General features: G+C 42.5%; 1 protein-coding gene across 7 annotated transcripts in view; it reads right to left on the bottom strand.

Annotated features, from left to right (window-relative positions):
- RBM20 (RNA binding motif protein 20) overlaps positions 1 to 24435 on the bottom strand; it is a 100502-nt gene that overhangs the window by 3475 nt on the left and 72592 nt on the right. For 5 of the 7 annotated variants that reach the window (XM_084210609.1, XM_084210613.1, XM_084210611.1 and 2 more), the window contains 12 exons: positions 20635 to 21814; positions 18949 to 19010; positions 18701 to 18792; positions 18263 to 18354; positions 14278 to 14421; positions 13206 to 13337; positions 11202 to 11281; positions 9709 to 10393; positions 7760 to 7858; positions 5686 to 6355; positions 3198 to 3317; positions 2380 to 2501 (listed from right to left, as the gene is read on the bottom strand). In XM_084210609.1, coding sequence (XP_084066735.1) covers positions 2380 to 2501; positions 3198 to 3317; positions 5686 to 6355; positions 7760 to 7858; positions 9709 to 10393; positions 11202 to 11281; positions 13206 to 13337; positions 14278 to 14421; positions 18263 to 18354; positions 18701 to 18792; positions 18949 to 19010; positions 20635 to 21814 — 3478 coding nt within the window. The remainder of the gene's footprint in view (positions 1 to 2379; positions 2502 to 3197; positions 3318 to 5685; positions 6356 to 7759; positions 7859 to 9708; positions 10394 to 11201; positions 11282 to 13205; positions 13338 to 14277; positions 14422 to 18262; positions 18355 to 18700; positions 18793 to 18948; positions 19011 to 20634; positions 21815 to 24435) is intronic. The other 2 variants (XM_084210610.1, XM_084210612.1) reach the window with 2 other exon arrangements.

The following is a 24435-nucleotide window of genomic DNA, read 5'->3' as shown; positions in this document are numbered from 1 at the left end:
TTTCATTTAAATACAAGTTTTGACAAATACTGCATAAAACCAGTGGAAAACAGAATGAAATACTTCACTGAGTTGCCAAGGTAGCTTCCACCAGATGAATGGTGACAGCTTTCTGTAGCCAGAGGAAGGGGAGGAAGGAATGGCAAAAATATGGATTTTTTTGGACATGGGAATTGCAGTGTATCTGTAAATACAAATATCACCTGGGAAAATAATTTATTATGATGAAGAGAATTAAAAATTATAAAAAGTCTGCAAGGCTAGCAAAGAAATAGCTGATTTTTTTTATCAGTGATTGATGTTATTTGAGGGGCATCATAGTTAGATAAAGTTGACTACTTCAAGACAAAACTATCATCATATAAACAAGGCTTTTGGAAGAAAATTGGCAAACAAGCTCTTCAGCGTCTCATTCAAATCCAAACACTGAACATATATTTTGGATGTGGCTCAAGGAGATCACATGAGAGACAACAAGTAGCAAATCAGCTATAAAAGACTCAAAGCCATGACACAATTTGGGACACTGTTGTTGGCACTGGATGGTGGCATTTGGCATTCAGGAAGGAGAACAGGAACACTGCAGCAGCACTCCCACAGCTGCACTAGAGTCAGAGTCCCTAGTTCCTGCAATGGTGGATACGCTCGTTAACTTGCATCATCACAGAAGAATCCTCATATTCCTTGCAGAATGCATAAATGATCATTATGGAGACTAAAAGGGTTCTAGCAACACAGAACACTGATTTGAAATTTGCTAAGTTTCCATTTGAGCAGGCAAAAGTTGGACAAGACATTTGCTTCCTGTATGTAGCAAGATAAGAGGTATGGCTCGACAGAACAGCCTGTTTTTATTACTGCATTTGGCAGATTTAATTTTAACAGCTTTTATAGTCTTTGTTCTTTTATCTCAAGTCAGTGTTAGCTATCTACCACGGTACTCATGGGAAATGGCTTAATAGGGAGAAAAAGAGGTTATTTTCACACTAAGTCAGTTTTAGTTGGGCCTGTTTCTTATGACTTTAACAAAATAAGTTAGAAAATTAACAAACAAAAATCCCTCTTCTTCGCATGGAACCAGTTTCCAGGAGCAGGGGCAAGAGCTGCAATCTTTCTTTAGAATGAGTTTCTTAGGGACAGACTTGCATGGGATACACAGTCTGCACTGAGTGGTGCCACCTCTGGTGAATCCTTCTGGGGTTTTTTGTATGAAGCAAAAACAGGAATGCAAACTGGGCACCTGTTTTTCAAGCTTGCACTTGGAGGGTCCATTATGAGCAAGCATCAGAGCCCTGTAGGAAGCCTTTGGAGGCCAGAGGCCTTTGTATAATTACAGCTATGGAACTTCAGGAAAGCTAAGAAGAAAATTCTCACAGAGAAATTACTTGACTGTGAGTGTCAATGCCTACTAGCCACCTAAGGAAAGAGAGCTATTACTTGAACAGAAGCAGTTTGCATTTACCACTGCATTTACTGTGGGCAGAGGAAAGGAACAGAGAAAGGAGGAGCAGCTCTGCTTTGCTCTGCCATGACTTTTGCTAAGAGTATGAGAATGCCAGCACAAGTGTGTGTGGTATACACACCCTGCTCACAGGCAGGGACTGGGGTGGGAGCCAAGGCCTTCTCCTCTGAGGACCCCTGAGCATGGGACAGGTAATGCTCAGGCCGTTGTGACTGATTCCATTGATGGTGTATCTCAAAAGCGACAAAGGCAGGTCTTTGATTGAACTGCAGGCACACATGGTCTCCCTGTGCTGTTATCAACTGCTGACATGTTTTTGTTACATTCTTATGGAGCAACAGGCACTGACATGCTCCTGCATATCCAGATGGAAATGACCCAGCAGTGGTGCTCTGCACACAGGGAGGAGATTTCAGTGGGTCACAGGAAATGCCTCACAGAGCCCACATGTCACAGAGATCTGCAAGCTGAAACACGCTGAGAAACCACACCAACACAGAAATGGCTCTGGCTATGTTACCAGACAAATGCCATGTTTAATGCTCCTGACATTAAGATGTACTGAACACTGCTGCTTCTGGGGTCACTCCCAGTGACAGAAACAACTGGGACCCTCGGAAACAGGGAATTAATGATCTGAGTTGCGTGCTGTGCTAGTCACAAGGACCAAATGTAGATGAGAAGATCAAATTATCACCTGGCCTCATTTTACCTATGGTCCAGAAGTTGATTTCAAGGACCTGAGAGTGAGAAATTAGCATGCTAATGATTGGAACTACTGAAAAGTTTGTTTGCCTGAATTTCACTTCATCTGAATTCTGTCCACAGACTAAAAACCAATTTTTTATCGCATCATCTACCTTACACACAAACCACTCCACAAGCTTGTTGTTAGGTAGCTTCAGGTGCGTTTTTACCTGGAGATTTTTGTAGTGAACAGTACTCCTGCAGTGACTTGTCTTTGCTGTCTCTTCATTTGTATAGAAGAGCCCACAGAGCTTGCAGTAAAACCCAGTTCTAGGCACCACAAATTCCACACCTGTTGAGACATTCTGAATTACATTAAAGTGTCAGTTGAAATTCTCTCCCTCCCATAATAAACTTGTTTTCAAAGAAAAAACATGCTATTTAGTTAAATATTAGGAATAGGAAGACTGAATCCTGAATTCACTTCTCTGATTTCCCTGATTTTGCAATATTGAGCTGCATTTTAAAATCTTGTGCATTGAAAACACACCTTTTCTCTTCTCTCTTAGATATACATGTTTTAAAATCTATTTTATCATAATATTGACTGGAAACTTCATTCTGTAACCTTAAGGGCTAGAAAAGCAATACTTTTTAGCAGTAAATACATGTTCAAGTTACACAGATTGCTTTTGAGGATGCAGTTCTTCCAGGTGTTTTGCTCATAATCAGTATTTACACAGAAAAGCCAATACTTTTGTTTATACTTAATGCCAAAGACTTCTAAATTACTAAGTATTTTTTCATATGTATTTCTTATATAGTCCAAGGGAACTTCTTTCATCTCATCAGCTGCCTTTTGCCTTTCATTTGGAATGAATTAGCAATGATCTAGAATCAAAAGACTGTTTCTTTCAACAGCTACCCTTCTGTCATATACTTTGTTCCTTCTCTCCCCACATCTGTTCTGAAAAATAAATATAGCAAGTAGCCTTAAAGTGACATCTTGTTGTAAGCCCTGGGTATTGCAGTGGGCGGCCCAACGTACCCAGGGGAATGCTGAGCTCGGTGAAGACGTCCTCTTGTTCCCAGCCTGGTGCAGAGGGCCTTTGTTTAGACTCTACCTCCGGGTATTCCAGAGATCTCATTTCCAAGTACCTAGAATTTGCTTAACAAATGAATAAACATATTGAATGAAAGCAGTTTATTTAAGAGACGTTTGTAAGCTTCTTGGGAACACTTTCTGGGTGGATTTATAAATGAAGTAAAATCAGGAAAAAAATCCTTTTCCATTCCAATCAGAGGCCTGCTTAGTGCAACTCCAGCAGCTGTACTACGGTGTGCAGTCACTCTGATTTCTCCCAGTAGACTGTTTTTCTATTTCTACTTTACTGCTATCTTTGGAGGGGTTTTTTTGTATTTTAATCTCTTTCTAGATCTATAACATTACACACCTCTGGCAGAAGCATGGTCTGACTGCAGCTTTGTAACCACATATATTACTGCATGATCAGTGCTGCAGCGGGGCTGGCACAGGGGCTGCTGAGATGGTGGGGGCAGCAAGACCTGATGAATACAATTCTCCAAACCTGCCTTTTGCAGGATCCCTGCAGCATCATTGGCATCTTCTCCCTGGAGCCAGTCTTCTCCCATCTTCATCCCTCCAAGGGATAGTTTCTGCTTTATGGCTCCCAGCCACTAAAAGATTTTGGTTTCTGAATAGTAGGGATGGGATGGTTGGTCCCTGCTGGCTGACACTAATTGACACAGCAGGAGAGTCAAGATATGGAAACACCGGATTGATTTGCTGAGGTAGATATAGCCAGTCAAAAGAAAGATGATGTCCCTTCCCATGATTGCTATCATATGAATTAATTTTATTTTAAAATAAGAGGAATTTGCTATCACAGAGCTACAGAAATACAGATAAACTGGTCTGATTCCTCTTTTTCAGTTCTTACATCAAAGAACTACCTCACTTGCCCTGACAAAATTTCTATCGCATTGCAAATTTTACCTAAATAAGGGATATATTTTCTTATAAAACAAACATATTTTGCCCAAACTAAACCCTTCCTCTCTTTCAAGTCTGTAGTTCAAAGATCTACAGTTTCTGGCTGTGAGAATGAATTTTTCTTCACTTTTAAATATGTCTACTGCATGATTTAAAAGAAAATAATATAAAATCCTAACTAGTTGGCTTTCAAGTTAACTTTAAACCTACCCCAGGATTCCAATACTGCAGCAGAGAACCTGGAAGACCCCCAGTAAAATGGTAAGCTTAGATACTCAGGGCCTTTGCAGCAACTAAAGCCCCACTTCAGTTGATTTCTGTGCTTCTGAGCTGGCAGCTGCACTTGTAGAGGGCCTAGAGCCTTGGACAGCAGATCCCAGATAACGAGTCCATGTCAGAAACCTGGGAAGCATGAGAGGCCCTGGAGCTTCCAGGCTCCCTGCTGACAAGCTGGAAGCTGAGATGCTGGAAACACTAGTAAATATGCTCTTGAGACACCCAACTCTTTCATCAGCTGGCTGCCCAGGAAGCCCAGGAGAGCCAACTTTGCCCTGCCCAGTCCCATGGCAATATTATCTCCAAACATGCAAAGTCTAGCAAGGCGTCCTCAGGCCAATCAGGCAAGTGTTAAAAACCAATGAGTTTCAAATCTGTCTCGGAGGAAGAAGTTAGCTCAAAATAAGATGTTCACACAAAATGTTTCCAGCATTGCACTCTCAAAAATCTTCCATCAGCTTCTTTTCAAAAGCCCCTGTCCATCACATAGGCTCTGGCAGCAATTAAAAAAGAGCATTTCTGAACAACATACTCAATGTAGTTTTTTACTTTATCTCACTATACACAGCCCATTTGCTCAAGTATCATGATAAGGAACTGAACCGACTTTCAGACCTCAAGATCCCTTTTTTCCTGACAGCTAAAATATAAACAGGTAGCTATGATTGCATTTATTGACATTATCTCACAGCACATCCTATCAGTTATATTAAAGGCAGCATGCAGTAGATAACAGGACATGATAGGGCAAGTCCTGGCAAAAGGCATATATTTGCATGAACAGGGACTGAGAAGTAACAATCTATGCACGATATACACATTAATAATGCTTCAGTACAGTGTGCAAGAATACCCACCTTGTCCAGGAGCCAGCCAGACATTACAGATACTTTTCTGTTGACCTTCAGAGACTGTCACTCATTTCATTGACAATTCAAAATAAATTTAGCAAGGCACTGAAAGACTTCAGCTAAACTCATGTGAACCTTGACATGACAATTATAGCAGCTTATGCCTTTCAGAAAGCTTGCAAGCTGCTTATCATATTTCCTTTACACTATTCATCTAAGAGGCTCTAATGATTTAGTTTGGCCAAAGGCACTGGGGTTCTTTTACTAAGCTGCTCAAAGGACAAGCCTTGATACTATTAACAACACTTATTCTCGTTAGCAATAAATTTCAGTCTACCCTCAGAGAAAACATGCAAGGCTCTCTGCAGGCTGAAGGGAAAAAAAGCAGTAGTTACCCTTGGCCTCTGGACACTCTTGGCTTCCATGTCTTGTTTCTTCACTAGTGTTTTTAATGAGCGTTTCCGTAACTTCTCTGCTCTCAGCTCCTTGTGATCCCATCTGTTTGTAATCATCTATAAATGTATCAGGGAGCTGGAGAGTCTCTTCTTTCAGATGAACAGAAGGTATTTGGTGATCTTCAGGCTCTAAAGGAGTGTCAGAGCTCTTATCAATTTTTCCTTCCTTCTGCTGGCAATCAGTCTCCTTAGCAGATTGGTCTTCTTTCAATTCCTCTGGCTTCTGTTCAGGGTCCAGATTTAGGCTTGATGCTTCAGTTACAGCATCATCATTATCATCATCCTCATCATGTTCCTGACAGCCACTAGAAGCTGCACTGCCCTTTGCTGTTCTGAAGTTTGTTTCTAAAGCTTTATGGGCAAATTTGTCTTCACTTCTTGTTAAGTGGCTGTGATCGTTTTTCAGTTCTAACATGGTTGACATACAGGGACACATTTCTGAAGCAGCTTTATTTTTTTGATCAACTGGAACTATTTCTTCAAGCTCAGTTATATCAGGCTCCATAATTAAATCATCTTCTCCCACTTCATCTACTGTCACTAATTCCTCCATGTTAGCAGGATACCAGGTCTCACCTTCTATTTCACTTCCACTCTCCCAGTCTCGGTCCTGTCACAAACATTTGAGAGATTGGTGATTATAGATAATCACTGTAAAAAGTGGTCCTTGAAACCAGGAAGAACCTTGATATGGCCATGCCTAACTCCTCCAGTGTTTTACTTTCAAAGAGTGATATGCCTTGGTGTGATTCTAAACCTTATGCACAAAGACAAAAAATCTCTACCGAATTATCACATAAACTTCTCTTTGTGAAGATTCTGTAACTGCCTTGGGGATTGCAGTCTCTCCAGTACCCTGCTTCTTGCTTTTCTGTAAGCAATAGAGTAAGCCACAATATTTGCAAGGCACACTTTGTTATGGAATTGATGCTACTACGTGATCGCCTTCCTCTGCCTCCTTTTCAGTGCAATGAAAATATACTGAACCCCATTCGAGCACTGCGACTTGCACTTTCCTGGACCAGGTCCTTTAAATTCACATGGTGACTGAGAAAACATGGCTTCCTTCTGCAGTCATTTCCTTCCACCAGCAAAATCCCTCTGCCAGGGATTGTGCTGGGAGCCACTGGCCTAAACCTTAGGAAAAAGCAGGTTTACAGTTATACCCCAAGGCACATATTCTGAAGTACCTCATACATGCAGTTTCAGACTTACAAGATTTAGGCACTAATACTGGACTTGAGAAGTATTAGAATTAAAAGGTATATCTTACTTTTAAGACACACTTGCATCTTAGATTTCAACTCCCAGACTCCTTGCGTACACACAATCTATTAATAATCTGTATTCTCCTCCTGTTTGGCCATTCCCACACTTCCCCTCCTAGAATCCTAAAACAGCATGAAAACTCTGTGAGCTGGCACTGCTCTTGCCAGGAGATCAGTTTTCTGCAGCAACAGATATCAATATCTTCCATATTTGACCATCAACCCATGACCCTACAGAAATGAAGCTGGAGGAATTCCAGGGACATTGCCGTCCCCGATTCCAATGCAGCAGTAGGGGTGCTGTAAAGGAATTATTTAATTAAAACCAGAAACAATCAGAAGACTGCTATCTATAGTTCATAAGGCAAATATTCTAAAAAGTATTCACCATAGTCCCCTCTTTCCCCACTATCTGACCACATCTCCTATTTTTGGGCACAGTTTGCAAAGTTACCCAGTTCACTTGGGCATACATTCCTCACAGCTGCCACTGCCAAGTGCTATGTATGTGAAGCAATGTACATGAGCAAAGAGTAACTAAAAAAAGAGTTCTGGAGACGTCAGGAAAAGCTGTGCCTTAAAGCAGAGGTCAAGATAAGGCAAGCTAATTTAGACAACCTCCTTCTCTAACCCCTTTATGTGGTTTTTCATTAGGGGTTAATACTTCATTTGGGAGAACCTTCTACCAAACCTGAGGTTTCAATCATTTTCTCAAAGAAGTTACACACCAACAATGCATCACCAACCTTCTCTTTCCTTGTGTTTTCCAGAATCTCTCCAGATTCTTTTCCTTGTTTATTATCTGAAGGTGAGCTCTTCACTGGAACTTGCTCCTCTTTTTCAAGCTAAAATAAATACATATACACGTATAGCAACACACAGTGGTGCTCTAGTATGTTTCTATTCTGGGTTTAGAGAAGGAAAGTCACTCGCAAGGTCACATTCTTTATTTCTAAAGTTTATGCAAGTCAACTAGGCTGTGGGAAAAGACCCAACAATAAATTCCATTAGCAGAGCTGTACAAATAAGAATTAAGAAAAAGAATTTTAAACAAAATTAGAGGTGTAATTTATATCACAGAATTGGCTGAAAGACAGGTGGGGGAGAATGTCAATTAATTAAAATTTCCAGCCTCCACTCTTCTGTTCTCTACCCACATTTGTTATGTTGGCTCAGATGTGGTAAGGAGAGCAGCAGTGTTAAACTCTGCAGAAGACCTCAACTGTTTTGTTTATTGACACAGGATCAGTTGAAAATGGAATTGGTTGTACAGTTCATACTTGGGAAGAACAAAACCACAGTACTACCTCATATTTAGTAAAAGAGGGACAAAGCAAAAGTAAGTTCAAAGCATACAAAACTATTTCTTCCTTTTAAAATAAATTACTAGCAATAGTCCCCAGAGAGGTATGCCTTTAGCAAAGCCAGTGTAAAACAACTTGGAAAACATGCAGAGGAGTGTGATTTAGGATGCTGTCTGACATTTCTCTCTGACGTCTCCTCCCAAGGAACCACGCATCAGTAAAATAACAGCCAAAGGAGGAAGAAGATAAAAGGTGGTACAAACATGCTTATCTATGGCATGAGGCAGTGCTGCTGCAGGTTACACACTAGTGAGTTACAAATCTAGGAAATTCCACCAACTTAGCCCCACAGGAGAAGATGATCAACTGGAAACAACCAACAATGGCCCCGGCAGCACAAAGGCACAAAGCAAGAGATAGAGCCCTGGTCAGCCAAGCACCACTGCAGCCTCCTGTGCCAACAGACCTGGGGGTGGATGGCAGCAGCTATCCCTGGGGGACTCCAGGGGCAGCAAGGTGGCCAAGAGCCAGTAACCAGATCCTCAAGCGGTGGGGATGTGAGTATGGGCTGTACTGAGACTGAGCAAATGAGGTATCTGGGTGTGTTCCCCCTCCTACTTCTTCCCAGTGGAGAATCAAACCCACAAACATTGCCACTTTACCACTGGAAGTATTTTTCCAGAGATTGCATAATTTTATAGATGAGCTGATTCAGTGGTTTCTGTCATGGGAAGAGATTTCTGCCAGTACATTGAAGGGAGTGGTATGAATTATCTCTGCCACAGTTGAGGGTAGGGACACATGATTAATAAAAACAATTGTTCTGTTGAGTTATCCAGAAAGAAATGTTTCTCATTAAAAGTTCATTCCCCATTTTAATAGTATAGCAACCACCTCCCTGTATAAATACTGTGCACCTCTGTAAAGTATCACTTAATTTCCAGATAACTCAATCCTCCTCACTGGCAGTGGAAGCAGGTGATGGATGCAGAAAGAGCAGCTATGGGGCATTCTGCACAGAGTTAGCAGGAGGACAATTGCCTCTTCACACACAGCCTGCATGCAAACAGCAGACTGTCACTTGGTTTCATTTTCAGCTGTCTGACCCCATCCCCTCATTTGTTACCCAAAGGTTCTATGCTAGACACAAAATTATAATGTCCATATACCCAACACCACAAGAGTGTAATAGATCTGCATGGTCTGGGCAAAAACATGGACAACATGGCCTCCCAAGACTTCTTCTATGACTACATTCCCTAATTCTATCATGGAAAAACATATTTCATTGCTGGCATCACACCCACAACAAATTCTCTAAGATATTTCAGAAAATGTAGTACTTCACCACTTGCACTTCTTCTTACATATACTTTGAAATCTCTATTTACCTCATTCTCAGGAGGTTTGGTTTCCTTTACATCACTGCTTTCAGTAGTAGCATCTTCTTGGTCTTTTTCAGCTTTCTTCACCTTATTCTTATCGCTTTGTTTTTGCTTGGAGCCCTCAGATGTTTTGCTGTGCTTCTGTTCAGCTGCCTCCTCCCTGGCAGTGTCCTCGCTGTAAGAATGCCTGCGTTCCCTTAACTTTGCCTCTTCCTTTCTCTTAGATCTCCCAGGTAAATCCTGCAGCTGCCTCTGAAACTTGTCAGATTTTGACTTAGAGGATTTTCGGTAATAGTCATCTTCCCTGTTCTTGTAGCCAGATAAAGGGTGAAGGGACCCAGGGGAACCAGTCTTTAAGTATTTTTCTCGGTGTCCTCTGCCTCCTTCAAGCCGTTCATCCAAATCAAACTTGTCCAACTGTCGAGAATAATGCTTCCTCTCGTGTACCCACGTGTCAGTCCTGTCCCTCTTCTCGTCCCCATTCTCTCGCCATTCTCTAGTATCTCTTTCCTCTTCCCGTCGAGAATAGGGGGACTGATCCCATGCATCTCTCCCATTTCCCCAGTCGGTCCTGCTGGTCCCCAGCGGGCTGTGGGGTGAACTGCAGGAAGTGAAGCTGGGCGTGTGGGACCGAGGCGAAAGCGAGCGGCTTATGGGGCTGCGGGAGCGGGGCCTCTCAGTGCCGTACCTGCTGCAGGGGGAAAAGGCAGCTACTGTAACTGGCTGACTCACTGCTGTCTACCAATTCTTGTACACTGGAAGCTCATGGGGACTGCCCCGGGGACTGCGAACCTGAGACCCCAGGCCTTTCACAGGCATGCACTGCACAGCTGCAAACAGTGAACAGGAGAAAAGGCAGTGTCATAGCCACAGAGCTTAACTAAATCCCCACAGAACTGTCAAGAATATATTCATTCATTCTTAAAAGCATCTCATAGGGGTTTAGCATTAAAAGCTTGTAATATGTTAATACCTTTACAATGACCCTAATGTGTATACTCTTAATACTCACTCAGCTAGGGCATCTCTGACACAAAAGTGACAAAGGCCACCTGTTTAAAAGAGTTGTTTTAGGACTGTGATTCCTCTCCAATTTTGCTGAAAGTTCCAGAAGTCAGAGAGATCAGAAATGTACCCAAATACATTTTAATCTGAACTGCCTCCTTCCCACTTGGTCTCAAAGCACCCCCAGCCTTTATGCTTTTCAGTCAACAGGGAGGAGAGTGGATCAGTTTCATTTTTATGCTCTTCACATGCCAGACATGCTTTCTGAGACATAATCAGTAGGAAAGAATTATTTTCATAACATGCACAGTTTCAATTGGATCTCATTATACAGGCCCTGTACCAACTACTGAACTATATAAAAATATATACTACTTTATAAATGAAATCCCAATTAGGAAAACAAATTAAATATGAGAGGGAAGTGCACAGATAATGCTCCTTCTACCTGTAGATTTACAGATTTCCAATTCCAAACTTCAGAGAAACTTTACCTGTCCACTTCACGCAGCAGGTCCCTCTCCCTCTGTGAGTGGATGTCCTGGATTATAGCAGCCACATTCTTACCTGGTTTCTAATAAAAACAAAGACACTGTTTAGCATGCTGCTCTACTCTCCAAGATGATACAGGTGATTTGTCCTTCAAGAAACAGTATCGATGCTTCATTCAACTATGCTAGAATTAGAAATACTTAGTTTCAGTGTTGTGGTTACACTCTCTTTTGCTGTTGCCTTCTCAACAGCACGATCAAAGCAGTAAAATGATACAAACAGAAAATTTGCTCCATTACGTTGTAGCAGTCTCTCCTCATATCTGCCTGCTCTAACAGGCTTTGAATACTAGCTTGTTTTCAAACCTTGTTACACAATCCCTACAAAGCATTTTCTAGGAATTGGATCTAAGAGGAAACAAACCAGACTATTTTTCTGATACAGAATCAAATATGTATAGTAGCCTATCTCTGATCCTCTAGGTATGAACCGCCTTCTCTTGATCTCAGAGTTATTCATTCTGGAGTATAGCTCCAAAGGACTATGTTTAGACAAGGAGAGCTTCAGACAAGCTAAGTGCAAGATGTATCCTGGGGTGTTGATTACTCCTAGGTAGGATGCCCTACACAGGCTGGAGAGCTCGCAATTCCTCAAACACTTGGAGCACACACAGATGAGCAACATAATCATGCAGGAACTCAGCAGTTTGTTGCAGTATATGCTAACTCATGCATATTTCCCTCTTTGTATTTTTATTTGCTTTCTTTTTTTGCAAAGCAAAAGAATTCCATGACGTGAAAAGCTGCCATTGAAAAGCAGAAAAATCTTCCTGGAATCTAGGCAAACTATCACATTCTCCTGGGTAACTCCTGCCTCTCTGTCAAGTTGCACAACCTCCACCACCTAACATTTGAACCCCTCCCTGTACCACATTAGGAAAGTCTGCCCTGATTTATGAACTTTTGGCAACTAATTTTAAGTCTCCTTAAGCTAGTATAAACATACAGGAGAGAAAGAGGCTTTTCCAAAGGTCAAGCCAAACCATCTGAGTTCCTTTATTTTTTTTCCCCAAGGCTCATAAAGGGACTCTTAACATTAAATTGGAACATTACAGAGCTGTTCTACAACATAGCTTTGTGCTGTGTTAGGTAATACAATATGGAGCTCTTAAGCTCTGCATTGCCAGTTCTGGTCCAAGTCACCATGAAATAAAATTACTCTCTTAGCATTACATGGCAGTATATAAGACTCTATAAATACTTTCACAAGAGCAGCAATCTCTGGACATCACTCAAGTGTCCAGAACAGAAGTGTCACACACTCTACAGAAAGTCTAAAGAATATTGCTCTGGTTTGACTCTGTGTTAAAAGTAAACAAACAAACAAACAAACAAAAAACCCAAAACCAAACCCCACCAAAAACCAAACCAAACCAAAAAACCACAAAAAAAAAAAAAAAAAAACCAAACCAAAAAAAAAACCAAACCAAAAAACCCACCCCACTTGCTTTATAACTTAGATTATTCACAAGAACTAAAAAGAAATCAGTATTCTGTTTAGTCCTGTTACCATTGATTGGTGTCAAGACTGTGCTATGGCTCAAGCATGGAAGCAGTGAAAAAAGTATTGTTCTGGGCTTAATGCCTGACTAAAAGCACAGAACCATCTTATTTTTGCTGACATGTTGTGTCTTACACATGGCTGTGTTTCAGACATTTGTTAGACCAAGCAATGTAGGGAGCCTGCTCACAAGGAAGCTTAGAAAGGATTTTTGAAAGAATGGTAAGAAAGGATCATAGAAAATGAGGTCTCTTCCAAGAGTTACAATTTAAAATAAGAGCAAGTGTAAAAGATCAATAATATATATTCCTTAATTTATATTTATTTGTTTTTCCATCATATTAAAGCATTAATTAGAAATCAGTAATCAGCAAGAATCTTTTAAAATGTATTCTCCAGATGTGCCATGGAAACTTATATAATTTGATCAAGAATGACCATCTTACCTTCAGCTGTAATTCCTTGTATCTTTTAGACATCCTAATAAGTAACTTGTCATCATTTATCATGGCAGGTTTTTCTTTGTAGTACTGTACCATGGCTTGGGCTGCTTCACTGTAAGCCATTTCCAGAAAGGCCTAGCACAAATGTAGAGAACTTATTGAATGTGGAGAATCTATTACATAATTAAGAATACAAAGTAAAAGAGAGAAAAGGCAGCACAATAAATTTTCTCTGGATGCTTTTCATGCAAAATGTCTCGATAGTACAAAATTGGGTAGCTTTCCAGGCCTGAAGCTGAAGTGATAATACTCAGTCCATTTCTCATTCTTTCTTTAACTGCAAATAATGGTTTCAAACCAGCTATTAAAGCCAATATGTCACCTTAGAAGGTGGTTCAGTCAAAAACAAAATGACTGGTGTCTAATCTTCCTTGACTGGCAGTGTTCAAGGTCAGGCTGGATGGGACTCCGAGCAACCTGTTCTAGTGGAAAGTGTCCCTGCCCATGGCAGGGGGTTAGAACTAGATGGTCTTTAAGGTCCCTTCCAACCCAAATCATTCTATGATTCTGTGATTTTTACACATTACAATCTCAAACATTTTCCACTAGCATGGATTCTACATCCATCCATTTTGTCTGCTGTAGGAATGTGAAAGAAGATATTCTATTCTTACCAGCTTACACCACTGGTACACTTAAAATGCTTAGGATATACTTAAGCTGCTATAAAGAACAAGAGAAGTCTGAAAGCAATGCTAGCAAATGGCTGAGAGAAGGCAGGAAACAATTAACTTTTTTAAAAAATTAGTAAAAGTACAGTTTCACAATACTTTTTCATTGAGATTGCCAGGATTTTTAAACAAGAACTTGTTTAGATGTGGTCATGTTTACATCTTCATCTAATTCAGTGACCACCAACTTTTTTTTCACTTTGAGAGCAGGCTTCATATATTTAAGTTTCTATTACTAAATAAGAGGTTTCCCCCCAAAGACTCTATGTTCATGTTTATGTCTTCATATCTTCATATCTTTATGTCAACAGATGTCAACACTGGTAACCCCAAATGTACAGTACCTGATTGGTAGATTTCATGAGGATATAGTTGGTGACCTTTCCAAATGGGAGGCCCAGGTTAATGACATCATTCTCTGTGCAGCTTCCCTCGGGGAGGTTGCAAATGTGAACAACTCGACCCAATGTAGATTTCCTCTGGGGAAACTAGGGAAAAAAAACCCTACTCAAACCAATGTTTTTATGTTACATCTTACATTTCTGCAAAAAATTCAATGCTCCGCTCACCTGCTATTAAGAAAAAATATTCTTTAAAACTTGCATTTTACAATCCTGGTTTAGAAGTACAAATGGAAATGGAAATGTTTAGCTGCAGTGCAATGGAGTCTCCAGCCTTGGACTTTGCAAAGTCCAGAGAGCATTTCTAGAAGGGAGACTGTCCTTCAAACAGGATCAACAATACTCCTGCAAAAACTAACTGCTCACTGCAGTCCTTGCTGAATTTATGGATATTGGAAATCAGTTTATGTGACTACATGGATGTTCAGGATAGCAGAGACTAAATTTAAATCCTTCTTCATGGAACGGACTGGGCCTGGGGTAAAAGTGATCCCACTTGATTTGTGAGAGGACACACAGATGTACCTGGGGTTAGAAAACCTGCTACTTTTCCCTCTCACTGCAACAACACACAGGAAGAAGGACTTCCCCCTGGGGACACAGTGAGCAGTGGACATGCAGAGAGGCAGAGCTCCCAAACTGGGCTGGCACAGGCACAGAGCACTGGAGTAGTGATCACTTCCCAAGGGTGGAAGTCTATTTTGAAGTGCTGGGGCAGTTCCGAAAGAGCTGCCCATCTCCCTGGCATGGGAAGCAGGCTCTACACTCCCTGTGCAAAAGGCATCAGGGTACAGCCAGAGGGAATGTTAATTTACCATAGCTAATGACAAGCAAAACATCACTCACACAGGATTAAATCTTTCCAGACTACCTCCATGTTTATGACCTCTGCACTAGGATTTTACTGAAGAAGTAACTCTACCTTCAGTTAAAATTGTGCCATTCAAGGGAAGATGCAAATCATGCAATCTTATGGGATCAAGTTCACCAGAGCCATCACAAATGTTTGGCTTGTCAGCAAGTTCACAAGTTACAGAGCTAATGTTATCTTATTTACACCTCCATCCTGTTGCCTTCCTTTCAGACTTCACCACTTAACCATTTCTGTATTTTTGCTGTACTAGAACCCTGCATTACACAGTGATCTGCTACTGAGCTTGCATCTCACAGAGCCCACTCAGGTGCATAAGGTAAGTCAAAGAAGTGCAAAAGTCCAGAAGTAAGGTTGTTCTTCTGTCAGAAAAATAACAAAAACCTGATCCTGAAAAAAAGATGAAGCAATTCAACTCCAATTGAACAGAAAAGGTAGTGATGTCTGCACGCATCTGGCAAGGCAGCATGTAGCACAGAACAGAACACTACTACAGCTAGAGGAAAAGGAAACATCAAATGCAGTCCCAGTGTAAGAACACTCCAGGTCACCAGTCACCTTCTGTTTGTTTTGTTAGATTTGTTAAAAGATGGTATGTAAGAGTCTATTGGACTAGAAAGGCTCAGCTCTTCAGTGCCGTGGCTCCAGAGCCCACGTTCCCACACACAGCCCTCAGTACATTAAATCAAACAAGAGTAAGACATTGCCACTTCCCCACAATTGTCAATGGCTTAAATTAAAATGCTAGGCCATGAACCTGCTGTAGTTCTTGATTAAGAAGTGGTCACATACTCATGCCAGGAGTCAACAGGCTGTACCAAGCAATAATGTTGTCAGCTGATTGCAGTTAAACTGGATCCATTCATTAAACAGAGCTGTAAATCATGGCCAGAAAAGGAATATACGCCTTCCATATTTACAATCAGGAAGTTAGAGGAGCTGTTGCATGCCAGGTGTTGAATGTAATTTTCAGTAAGATTCAACGTTAACTTTCTCGGCAACCAATGTCTACCAGGGGCTACCAATGTAGCTGCATGCCTATTAAAAAAACAAAAAACAAGTCTAAAAAAAATTATGTACAACAGCAAAATGTACCTCATATTATTTACAATATTATTTCACCCATCCAGTTTGGTGATTTTTTATTACAGCTGTTTTCTTACATTTGTTGTTGCTGCTTTTTGCTTTTCAAAAATTTTTATCCCTTTCTTGAGCTTCACATGAAATTTTTTCTAAAGATAGTAAGAAACTGCCAACCTCATCCCTCCAGTGCTAATGGCTCACCACGCCCAAGTGAAGACTGGTAGCGCTTGCCTTTTACAGAGGGATAGAGTTATTTGCAGATGGACAGCACAGAGCAAGCTCTTCCAGAAATCTGAACACTTTGTTTATGATTACATGCAGGGTCAAGTGTAATCTCCTACTGCTCAGTTAAATGGCAGCAGCTTAGCTGAAAGTGAATACTACCATGCAAAGGTGTAATAAATTATAAGCCACCTGGGTTGCAGAGTGAATGACAGCTGGCAAACTCAGTCTTAACACCTCTAATATAGCTCCCTGTTCATCCAATAGACTTCTGAAGAAAAAAGGGATTTACAGCATCCAGGAAAATCAAAGTTATTGTTTCTTTTATGTCTCAAAATACTGCAGGTCATTCAGAAGAGGACTTCTTCAGGCAGCTTAAATGATAAATAGTGACAGATTCTAAAGAGAAATGACACTGGTATTAGCAGTGATTTCATTTGTTGCGAAGTTGACAGACATGATGAAAAGGAACATTCCTCTGCACCCACTACTAGTCCACCTCTGACCTTGGAGGCAGCTGTCATGAGCAGCTCTGCTCTTTGCTGGCCTGCACTCACAGTGTCTGTGACAGGCAGAAGCTGAAACCCCTTCAAATAACCTCTTGCACAGTAAAATCGCACTGTAGAAAATTGGCTGGATTAAGGAAATCTGGGTGAACTTTCTGCAAGCAGTGCCTGATGTGAACTGGAGTGCCACAGGGACACAACTCAGCCTGGCTTTTCAGAGTGTCTGAGACCACATCAGGAGAGATATATACATAAAAGTTAACAAGGTGAAAAGTTGAACCCCTGGATTACTGCTGCTATTCCATGAACGCCCCAACATAAGTCTTTGGTGTGTCCAGCTCTAGTTGTAACTTTCTGATATGTGATGAGTATCATTTTAACCCTAACAACTTTGTATTTTCATTATGAATATGGTTTGCTTTTATTTGCCTTTTTTTTCTCTTTTAAAATGTTCCTGCTTTGTCAGTGTAAGAACTCCTTTTAATGTTTGTTCTTTTTTCTGTCATTTTTTGACTACAGAGCTAGGAATTCAAGTGTGCATTAGAGCAATATAAAACTGGGTGCCTGTGTTGAATGCAGGGCAGGGACTAATAAACCTAAACCATGGAAGGCTCCACATCAAAACAAACTTCTGAAAGGCTACCAGTGACAGCAGAGGATATAAATACTACCCTAAAATAAACTAAGGAAAAGCTAATCCAGTATAATGAACTGATCTGGAACCTCCAGGAGAATAACCGTGAAGCTGCAGCCACTGCCTTAGCCACTGTTGCTACCTGGGAGAAGGACCTCAGTGTGAGTGAGGCAGACACCAATTGCTACAAATAACCAGAGAGACAGAAGGTTGCTTGATGGGCTGAATATTGAAGGTAACTCAAAATTAATCCAAATCTTCATTCCAAGCTGAAGCTGACCTTCCTGGGTCAAAAAGACTCAGATAATGGGGAGAAAAGTCAATGGAAAACACACACAAACCTATTTACCCACTTCCCCAAATAACTCTGACAGGTAAACAACTGTTAGCACTGGGAAAAACAAAGCAAAACAAAAACTACAACCAAGTTCATATTTGGTCAAAATCAAAAGCATAAAAGAACTGCAGGGAAGTTGAAATAACAGAGTAAATATTCAAATTACTGTCTAGAAGAAAGCCTTCAGGGTTTTAATTTCAGTAAGCAGAAGTGGCTTCTATGAGAATCTTCTAGAAGAAACACACACATCAATTTGCTTAGGTACTCACTCTTACCCCTGATGGAGGAGAAGAAAATGTAGGACCTGGCTGGCCAAAGGATCTTGCTGGTGTAGTGATAAAAGATGTGCCAACATTTGGTGGATAATCTAAATAATGGATTACAAACATTTCATTAAAATCTTGGCTCATATTAATTGCATTAATGTGGTCAGTAAGCAATGCCCCATTTACATAGTAAATAATTTCATAGTCTCTACACCAAATTATACGCTGTTTTGTTGTAGTATGAAAACAAGTTATTGTTTGAAAGAAAAATAAATTCATATTTTAAAGGGTACAGTATTGGCTTTCATTTTTTTGTGCTCAACTTCTCAAAATTTTTCCTTGGAAACCTTTATCACATTTCATTTTAAAAACACAGTTCTCCTCAGAGACTGATTTCCCTTTCAATTAAAAGAAGTGTTTTTAACTATTGTACATACAACCATTCACCTTCGATACTAGATGGATTGAAAACTGCTGCATTATTTGGCGATAAATGCAATGTTCCATCTGCTGAGCTTAACATACACCGGATACCAGTGCTGGAAAAGAACAAAAAGAACTTTAGGGATATGCATGATGTACCAAAAATATTAAAGTTTCATTGTTAGGCAGTAAATTCTAGTGGAAAACCACTGAAGTAAGGGATACTCTATTAGCAATTCAGTTTGAAGGATTCATTTTAAAATAATACTTACTTATCTGAAAAAGCCATACATTTTTGAATGTGAAGACTTCCCTTAATGTGCTGATCCCAGTCCTATGTTGAAACAAAGAGACAATGAACACAGGAAAAATCCTGAGACAAATTTACAAAATATTATTCTTCCATTCAGTTTACCTTATTCTAAAGACAATACTGAGATGCTGAAGAAACCATGTGATGTCAGAGCCAAGCACTCCTTCAACCAATGCATTTACTGATTCATTATTTGAATGTTATCAATTATTTTACAAAAGGAAATCTTCTCTGTATTAGCTTTTAAATTCAGTGTATTTCTAGTAATGAAGTTATTTCACTCTTGCTGAAGACCTCATCCTGCAAGGTGCTAAGCACCCTCAGTTCCTGCAATGTCCACAAAGAACGTGTTCAGTATTCAAGGCAGCCAGGACAGGGCTTATTATTTCACTAGATTAGCAACATTTCTCGAAGTACACTTAGCTATTTACATTTCTATGATTCAGTTGAGGCAGGGCCTTAAATACCAACTAACAGATCTCCTGAAACTTACTGCAATGGCTTTCCCCCTGCACTTTTTAAGTGCTTAATGAAAAAAAGAAACACCCAGCATGCCCTAGACAGGGTCTGTTTCAGCCCAGCCCCACAAGCTGCAGTAACCAAAGCAAAACCTTTTACAAGCAGTTGCTAAAAGAGTAAAAGGTAAACATGAAAGCAAATATATTCAAATATCCCAAATCCCCAGGGTGTGTAGGGATCAGGTACTATTTAATCTGCTGGCCATTTTCCTTCTTACATACAGGCTGTTATAATTTTATTGACAGGCCACCATCAGCATGAGAACACATGCCTTAGTGGTTAGGTGCTGGTCCTGTGATGTGACAGAAAAGGTCATAAGGACTTGTTGAGCAGGGCTCACCAGGAGGCCAGAACAACCATGGATGGCTGTGGGGCTCAGAGGGCCACTTAAGTGGCCTTCTCCAGTCCTGACCTAAATAACGTGATCTACAACACATTGCCTGGGAAACTGGGAAGCTGTTTCTTGAGGGTGAGGTTGAATTTGGAGCTCCCTTGGCAGTATGAACAGAAAAGTGAGAGAGAGCACAGTCTGTACCACATGTGCTGAGCAGCTTCTTGCTTTCAGGTCAAAGTCCCTGGGGACCTTGAGACCTAAATTTTCTTGAGAGACACAAGGAAGAAAAATTTCCTACAGAGGAATAGTTAAAATAAGTTTATCCAAAAAATGCGCTGGTTTGTGTAAGCAAGCTGCTTCCATGAGGCTGTGTTAGGGGGAAGCCTTTGGGATCAGAAAAAAGAACCAGATGAAACTACAGACGTGGGGTTGCAACACTGGCTTGAGTATCGGGGGATCAGCTTCAAGCTCCTCCCCGCCTCGCTCCGGGCCCATGAGGTGAGCTAGGACCTCGGCTCAGACCTCACGTTTCTCACATCAGTGCTGTAATCTCACCGTTTTTCACAGCAGCGTGTGGAACAAAACCGGATCTCGAAGCCCCGGTAACTGCCATGAAACAGATGTACCATGCCCCCAGCGAAACTAAGGCCTTTTGTTTCTGCGTCTCTCAGGGCACCTCTGTGGTGATGGACACTGGCAGTGAGGGGTGGCAGGAGCTGGTGGCCAGATCAGTCAGCTGACAGCCTGTTCAAGGGTCTGAACCGTGCCCAGGGACGCCCTCAAACCACTCACCTTCAGATCGAAGATCTTCTTGTCGCACAGGGCACAGATGTGGGGAAAGTGGAGAGGGGCCACGCCGCGGAGGTCGCCAAGCTGGTGCGGCGGCAGGGAGCGGGTGGGCAGTTCGGGCGTGCCGCCACTGCGCTCCTCCTTCTGCCTCATGCGAGGGCTGCCGAAGCTCTGCGCGCTGTGGTTGAGGCGGCCGAAGGCGGGGGGGGCGGCCGTGCTGAACTTTGTGTCAGGTGTCGGCTCTTCGGGGTTGTACAGCTCGTTTCTTATTTCATACTGCTGCTGACTCGCTGACGGCCACGGGCTGTCGCCGGGCATGAGGTCAGACTTGTTTTGGCTGGGGAAATTAGGGATATTTTCCCACTGGTTGCTTGTACTGCTGCCATGCAAGACAGGGCCGGGATCTCCTTTCGGATGGGAGCCTGTGTGTGGGTCGCTGGGGAAGGCCCGTGCTGCACCATGCTGTGCTGCTGCCCCGTAGGACTCCTTGGGAAATGTCGCTGCTGCCTCGTGCTGGAGCTGGCCGGGAGCCCCAAAGTGACTCTCGTAGCGCAGCCCTGCTGCTGGGCTGGCAGCGTGGGTGCCACCAGCAAGAAAGCCGTGCTGGCTGGACTGCTCCCCCTCTGAGGTGAATGCCTGAGAGGTGCCAGTGACGGCATTTTGCTTGTTGTACTCATAAAAGCCCCCTGCAGCAGTAGATGTGGAAGCACCTGCCTTGTTGAGACGCACCACCACGGGTTGCTGGCCAGAGGTCGGAGCCATGACATTTCCAAAGGGATTCATGACAATCGCGTTGGGCGCCTGGGCCTGGACGGCTCCCAGACCTCCCCCTGGGGCAGCTAAGGCCGGGCTCTGCGCAGGAAAGGCAATGCCACCGGAGGGGAACCTCGTGCCAGTGATGCCGGGCCCTTGGGGTGGGCCTGCGGTGTGGCCCTGCGGGGCGCTCATCACCGTGGGGTGCCTCAGCTGGTTGAAGAGTGGCTGCGACATGGCCACTTTGGAGAGCACCTGGTTGAGGACAGTGGCAGCGGCCGGGTTGTTGGTGACGGCAGTCTGAGCCAACTTCAGCCTGTGGAGCGTGAGCTGTGCCTGGAGCTGTGCCAGCTGCAGGCTCGCCGGTGAGGGGAGCAGGGGGCTCGGGGCACCAACAGAGAATGGACTCTTCTCCAGGAGCTTGGCAGCGCTGCAAAGGATCAGCATCTGGGTTAGCCAAATTCACCCCACGCCTACCTACACCCACCTCCTGTTTAAGCATGGGATACACAGCTGCTACCAGAGGTTTGGTGTATCCGAACTCCAGGAAAGCAAAGGCCATGAAGGCTCTCCCACACCATCCCCAAATCAGCAATTTTCCCCCTTTTCTGCACATCATGCAACCTCCAGCTTCCCTGCTGAGACATCACTGATCCTGACTGATTTTGTGATACCATAATTATTCCCTTTTCCCACAAAGCAGGCAGATGTGAAGAAGAAGACATCAAATAGGATTTTAAAGCCAACCCCACAGGTATTTCCTAGCACATCTGGCTGCATAAAGCCAGAGAAAATATTCCACATGCATTTATTTTGTTTACAGTCCTTGTGTTATTAATCTGCACAGCAGCTTGTTCTGTAACAAAGCCTATCGTTTTGCAAGTGGAAATATAGAGGAGGAAAAAAACTGAATGAGAAGCAACTACAAACAAGCTGTCCTCAAGAGTTTTTCCCTGTTCAGCTGGAATCTAAGACAAAATTTCTGTAGTGCCAGCTGGTGAAAATCAAGGTCTTTATACTTCCTAGAAATAAGAGGTATACTGAGTGTTGTCCTTCAAGTTTCATACATGGGATGAATAAATTACTGAATTGCCTGCTTGAACTCCAGAGCTGGAAAAACATAGGATGAATTTTTCAGGCATATGGTGGTTCCTTGCTTTGGGAAACACCTTTGAGACATCTCACCAATTCCCAGCACCACCACCAAACTATCATTTTCATGCTCCTACTGGAAAAATGTTATCCTTCACTTTCCACCACCTCTGCTCACAGACAGCACAGCTACTCATTGCATTACAAATGGCTGTTCATTCTGACAGTGAGAGCAGAGAACACTCACACAACAGGGATGTGGTCCAAAGCTCAATTAATTTATATTGTAAAAATGTATTGAGTTTCAATTGAGGCCTTTCAAAGTAGCAGGAACTATGCATCAACCACCATGCAACCCTCGCTGTTAATAATTGGCCAATTTGCTAAACTGCATGGATGAAGCTGTAGTTAATGATAAATGTCTTGTCAGCATGCTACATTTGAAAACCACAAATTAGGAAAACATCTGCTTAAATCCAAAGTATGACTAAGAGAAAATGAATGGGTTTCATATTTAACATTTAACTTCCACTAGCAACTGCAGGGCACATCTGTCTCCCAAAACACAAACCACCGTTTGGATAAATGCATCATTATGTAATGACACGACTCCCTGCCAGCACAGGCTGACACCAGTGCTCAGCTTCAGAGCTGAGGTGCCTTTTGTTTCCCCATGTGGTTTCCATCACTTACTCTCTGACTTGCACTTACAACCCAGTTTGCTGTAAATTTGATTATGGAAGAGAGTCAGGGCGCAAGTACAGTCAAAACAACATGGAGAGCCCCACAAACCCCAGGCCAGGAGATCCTGAGGACCCACAAAAGCTGCTGAGGAGTGCATGTGGTGAGAGGGGCTCAAAGAGCAGGGGATGCCACAATGGCACACACACTGTCATTGCCACCAGGACACATGGCATGGCCCTGTGCCTAGGCTGTATTGTGCCACCAGCATCTGGAGTGTCCTGACTCATGGTGTGTTTTCTGACATTTACCACAGTCCTGACAACAGTTTCATTTTATAGCTAGTTATACCCTTTGTTCTTTAAGTAGCTGCAAAACTCTTTAAAAAACATTTACAAAGCATGCAAATAAGATCTGCCCAGTGGTCTCAAAAAGAAAAGCCAGCAGCATATAATGTTTTCAGCTCAGGAGCCACAGATGACTCCTGTTCCCAGCAATCTAATTCCACTGTGCTGCAAGCCTACGCAGCAGTGTGCTTATCCCAACAGCTGCAGCCACTTCCCAGCTCTAATGGTTACCTGCTGGACACAGGCACAGGCTCCCTCTCCAGAGAAACCATCTCACTTGACACTGCCACAAGCCTGAAGCTGCCTTAGCCTCCTCAGGTCTTGACCAAGTTTGGAACACTGTTTCCAAAAACCTGCACTCCCGGCTGGGCAATGCTCTGGGTGCTGGCTCTCCCCAGCTCTGTGCTTGCTCCTGGGATCTGCTGCTGGGTATGGGGAAGGCAAGGCCAGGAGTGCCTTGCGCAGCTGCACTGGAAATGCTCTGGCCACTTCCGACCAAGAGCCTTTGGACCCTGCTGTGGAGCAGGGCAGCACCAGCTTCCTGTGCCTGCTGGCCTCATCCCTGGATTACAAACCAGAAGTCCAAACCAAGGAAAGACTGGGGCTGCAGGAAACCTTACCAAAAATGAACACCGTATGAAGAAGCTACAGCCTCCAACCCACTTACGGAGGCACAGAATAAGAGGGAACAATTGTTCCCATGCACCAATAGGTTTGGGAATGGCCAAACCTTCAAAATCCATGTCTATTATGAATTTCCAGATTTCAGGGTGTTTCAGGTTGCAAAGTTTATCCTCCCACACCAGAAACAGAATATTTTATCATCTAACCAAGGCAAAGAAGGAAGTGCTTGTTCTTGGGTCAGTGGGAAAGCAGATACGCAGATAGAAGGCTGGAGAAGAGCTGTACATAAAGCATCTTTTAGAGAGAT

The sequence above is a fragment of the Fringilla coelebs genome (genome assembly GCF_963513975.1).
Source record: "Fringilla coelebs genome assembly, chromosome: 8".
Taxonomy (NCBI): domain Eukaryota; kingdom Metazoa; phylum Chordata; class Aves; order Passeriformes; family Fringillidae; genus Fringilla; species Fringilla coelebs.
This window is presented reverse-complemented; position numbering and strand designations above follow the sequence as displayed.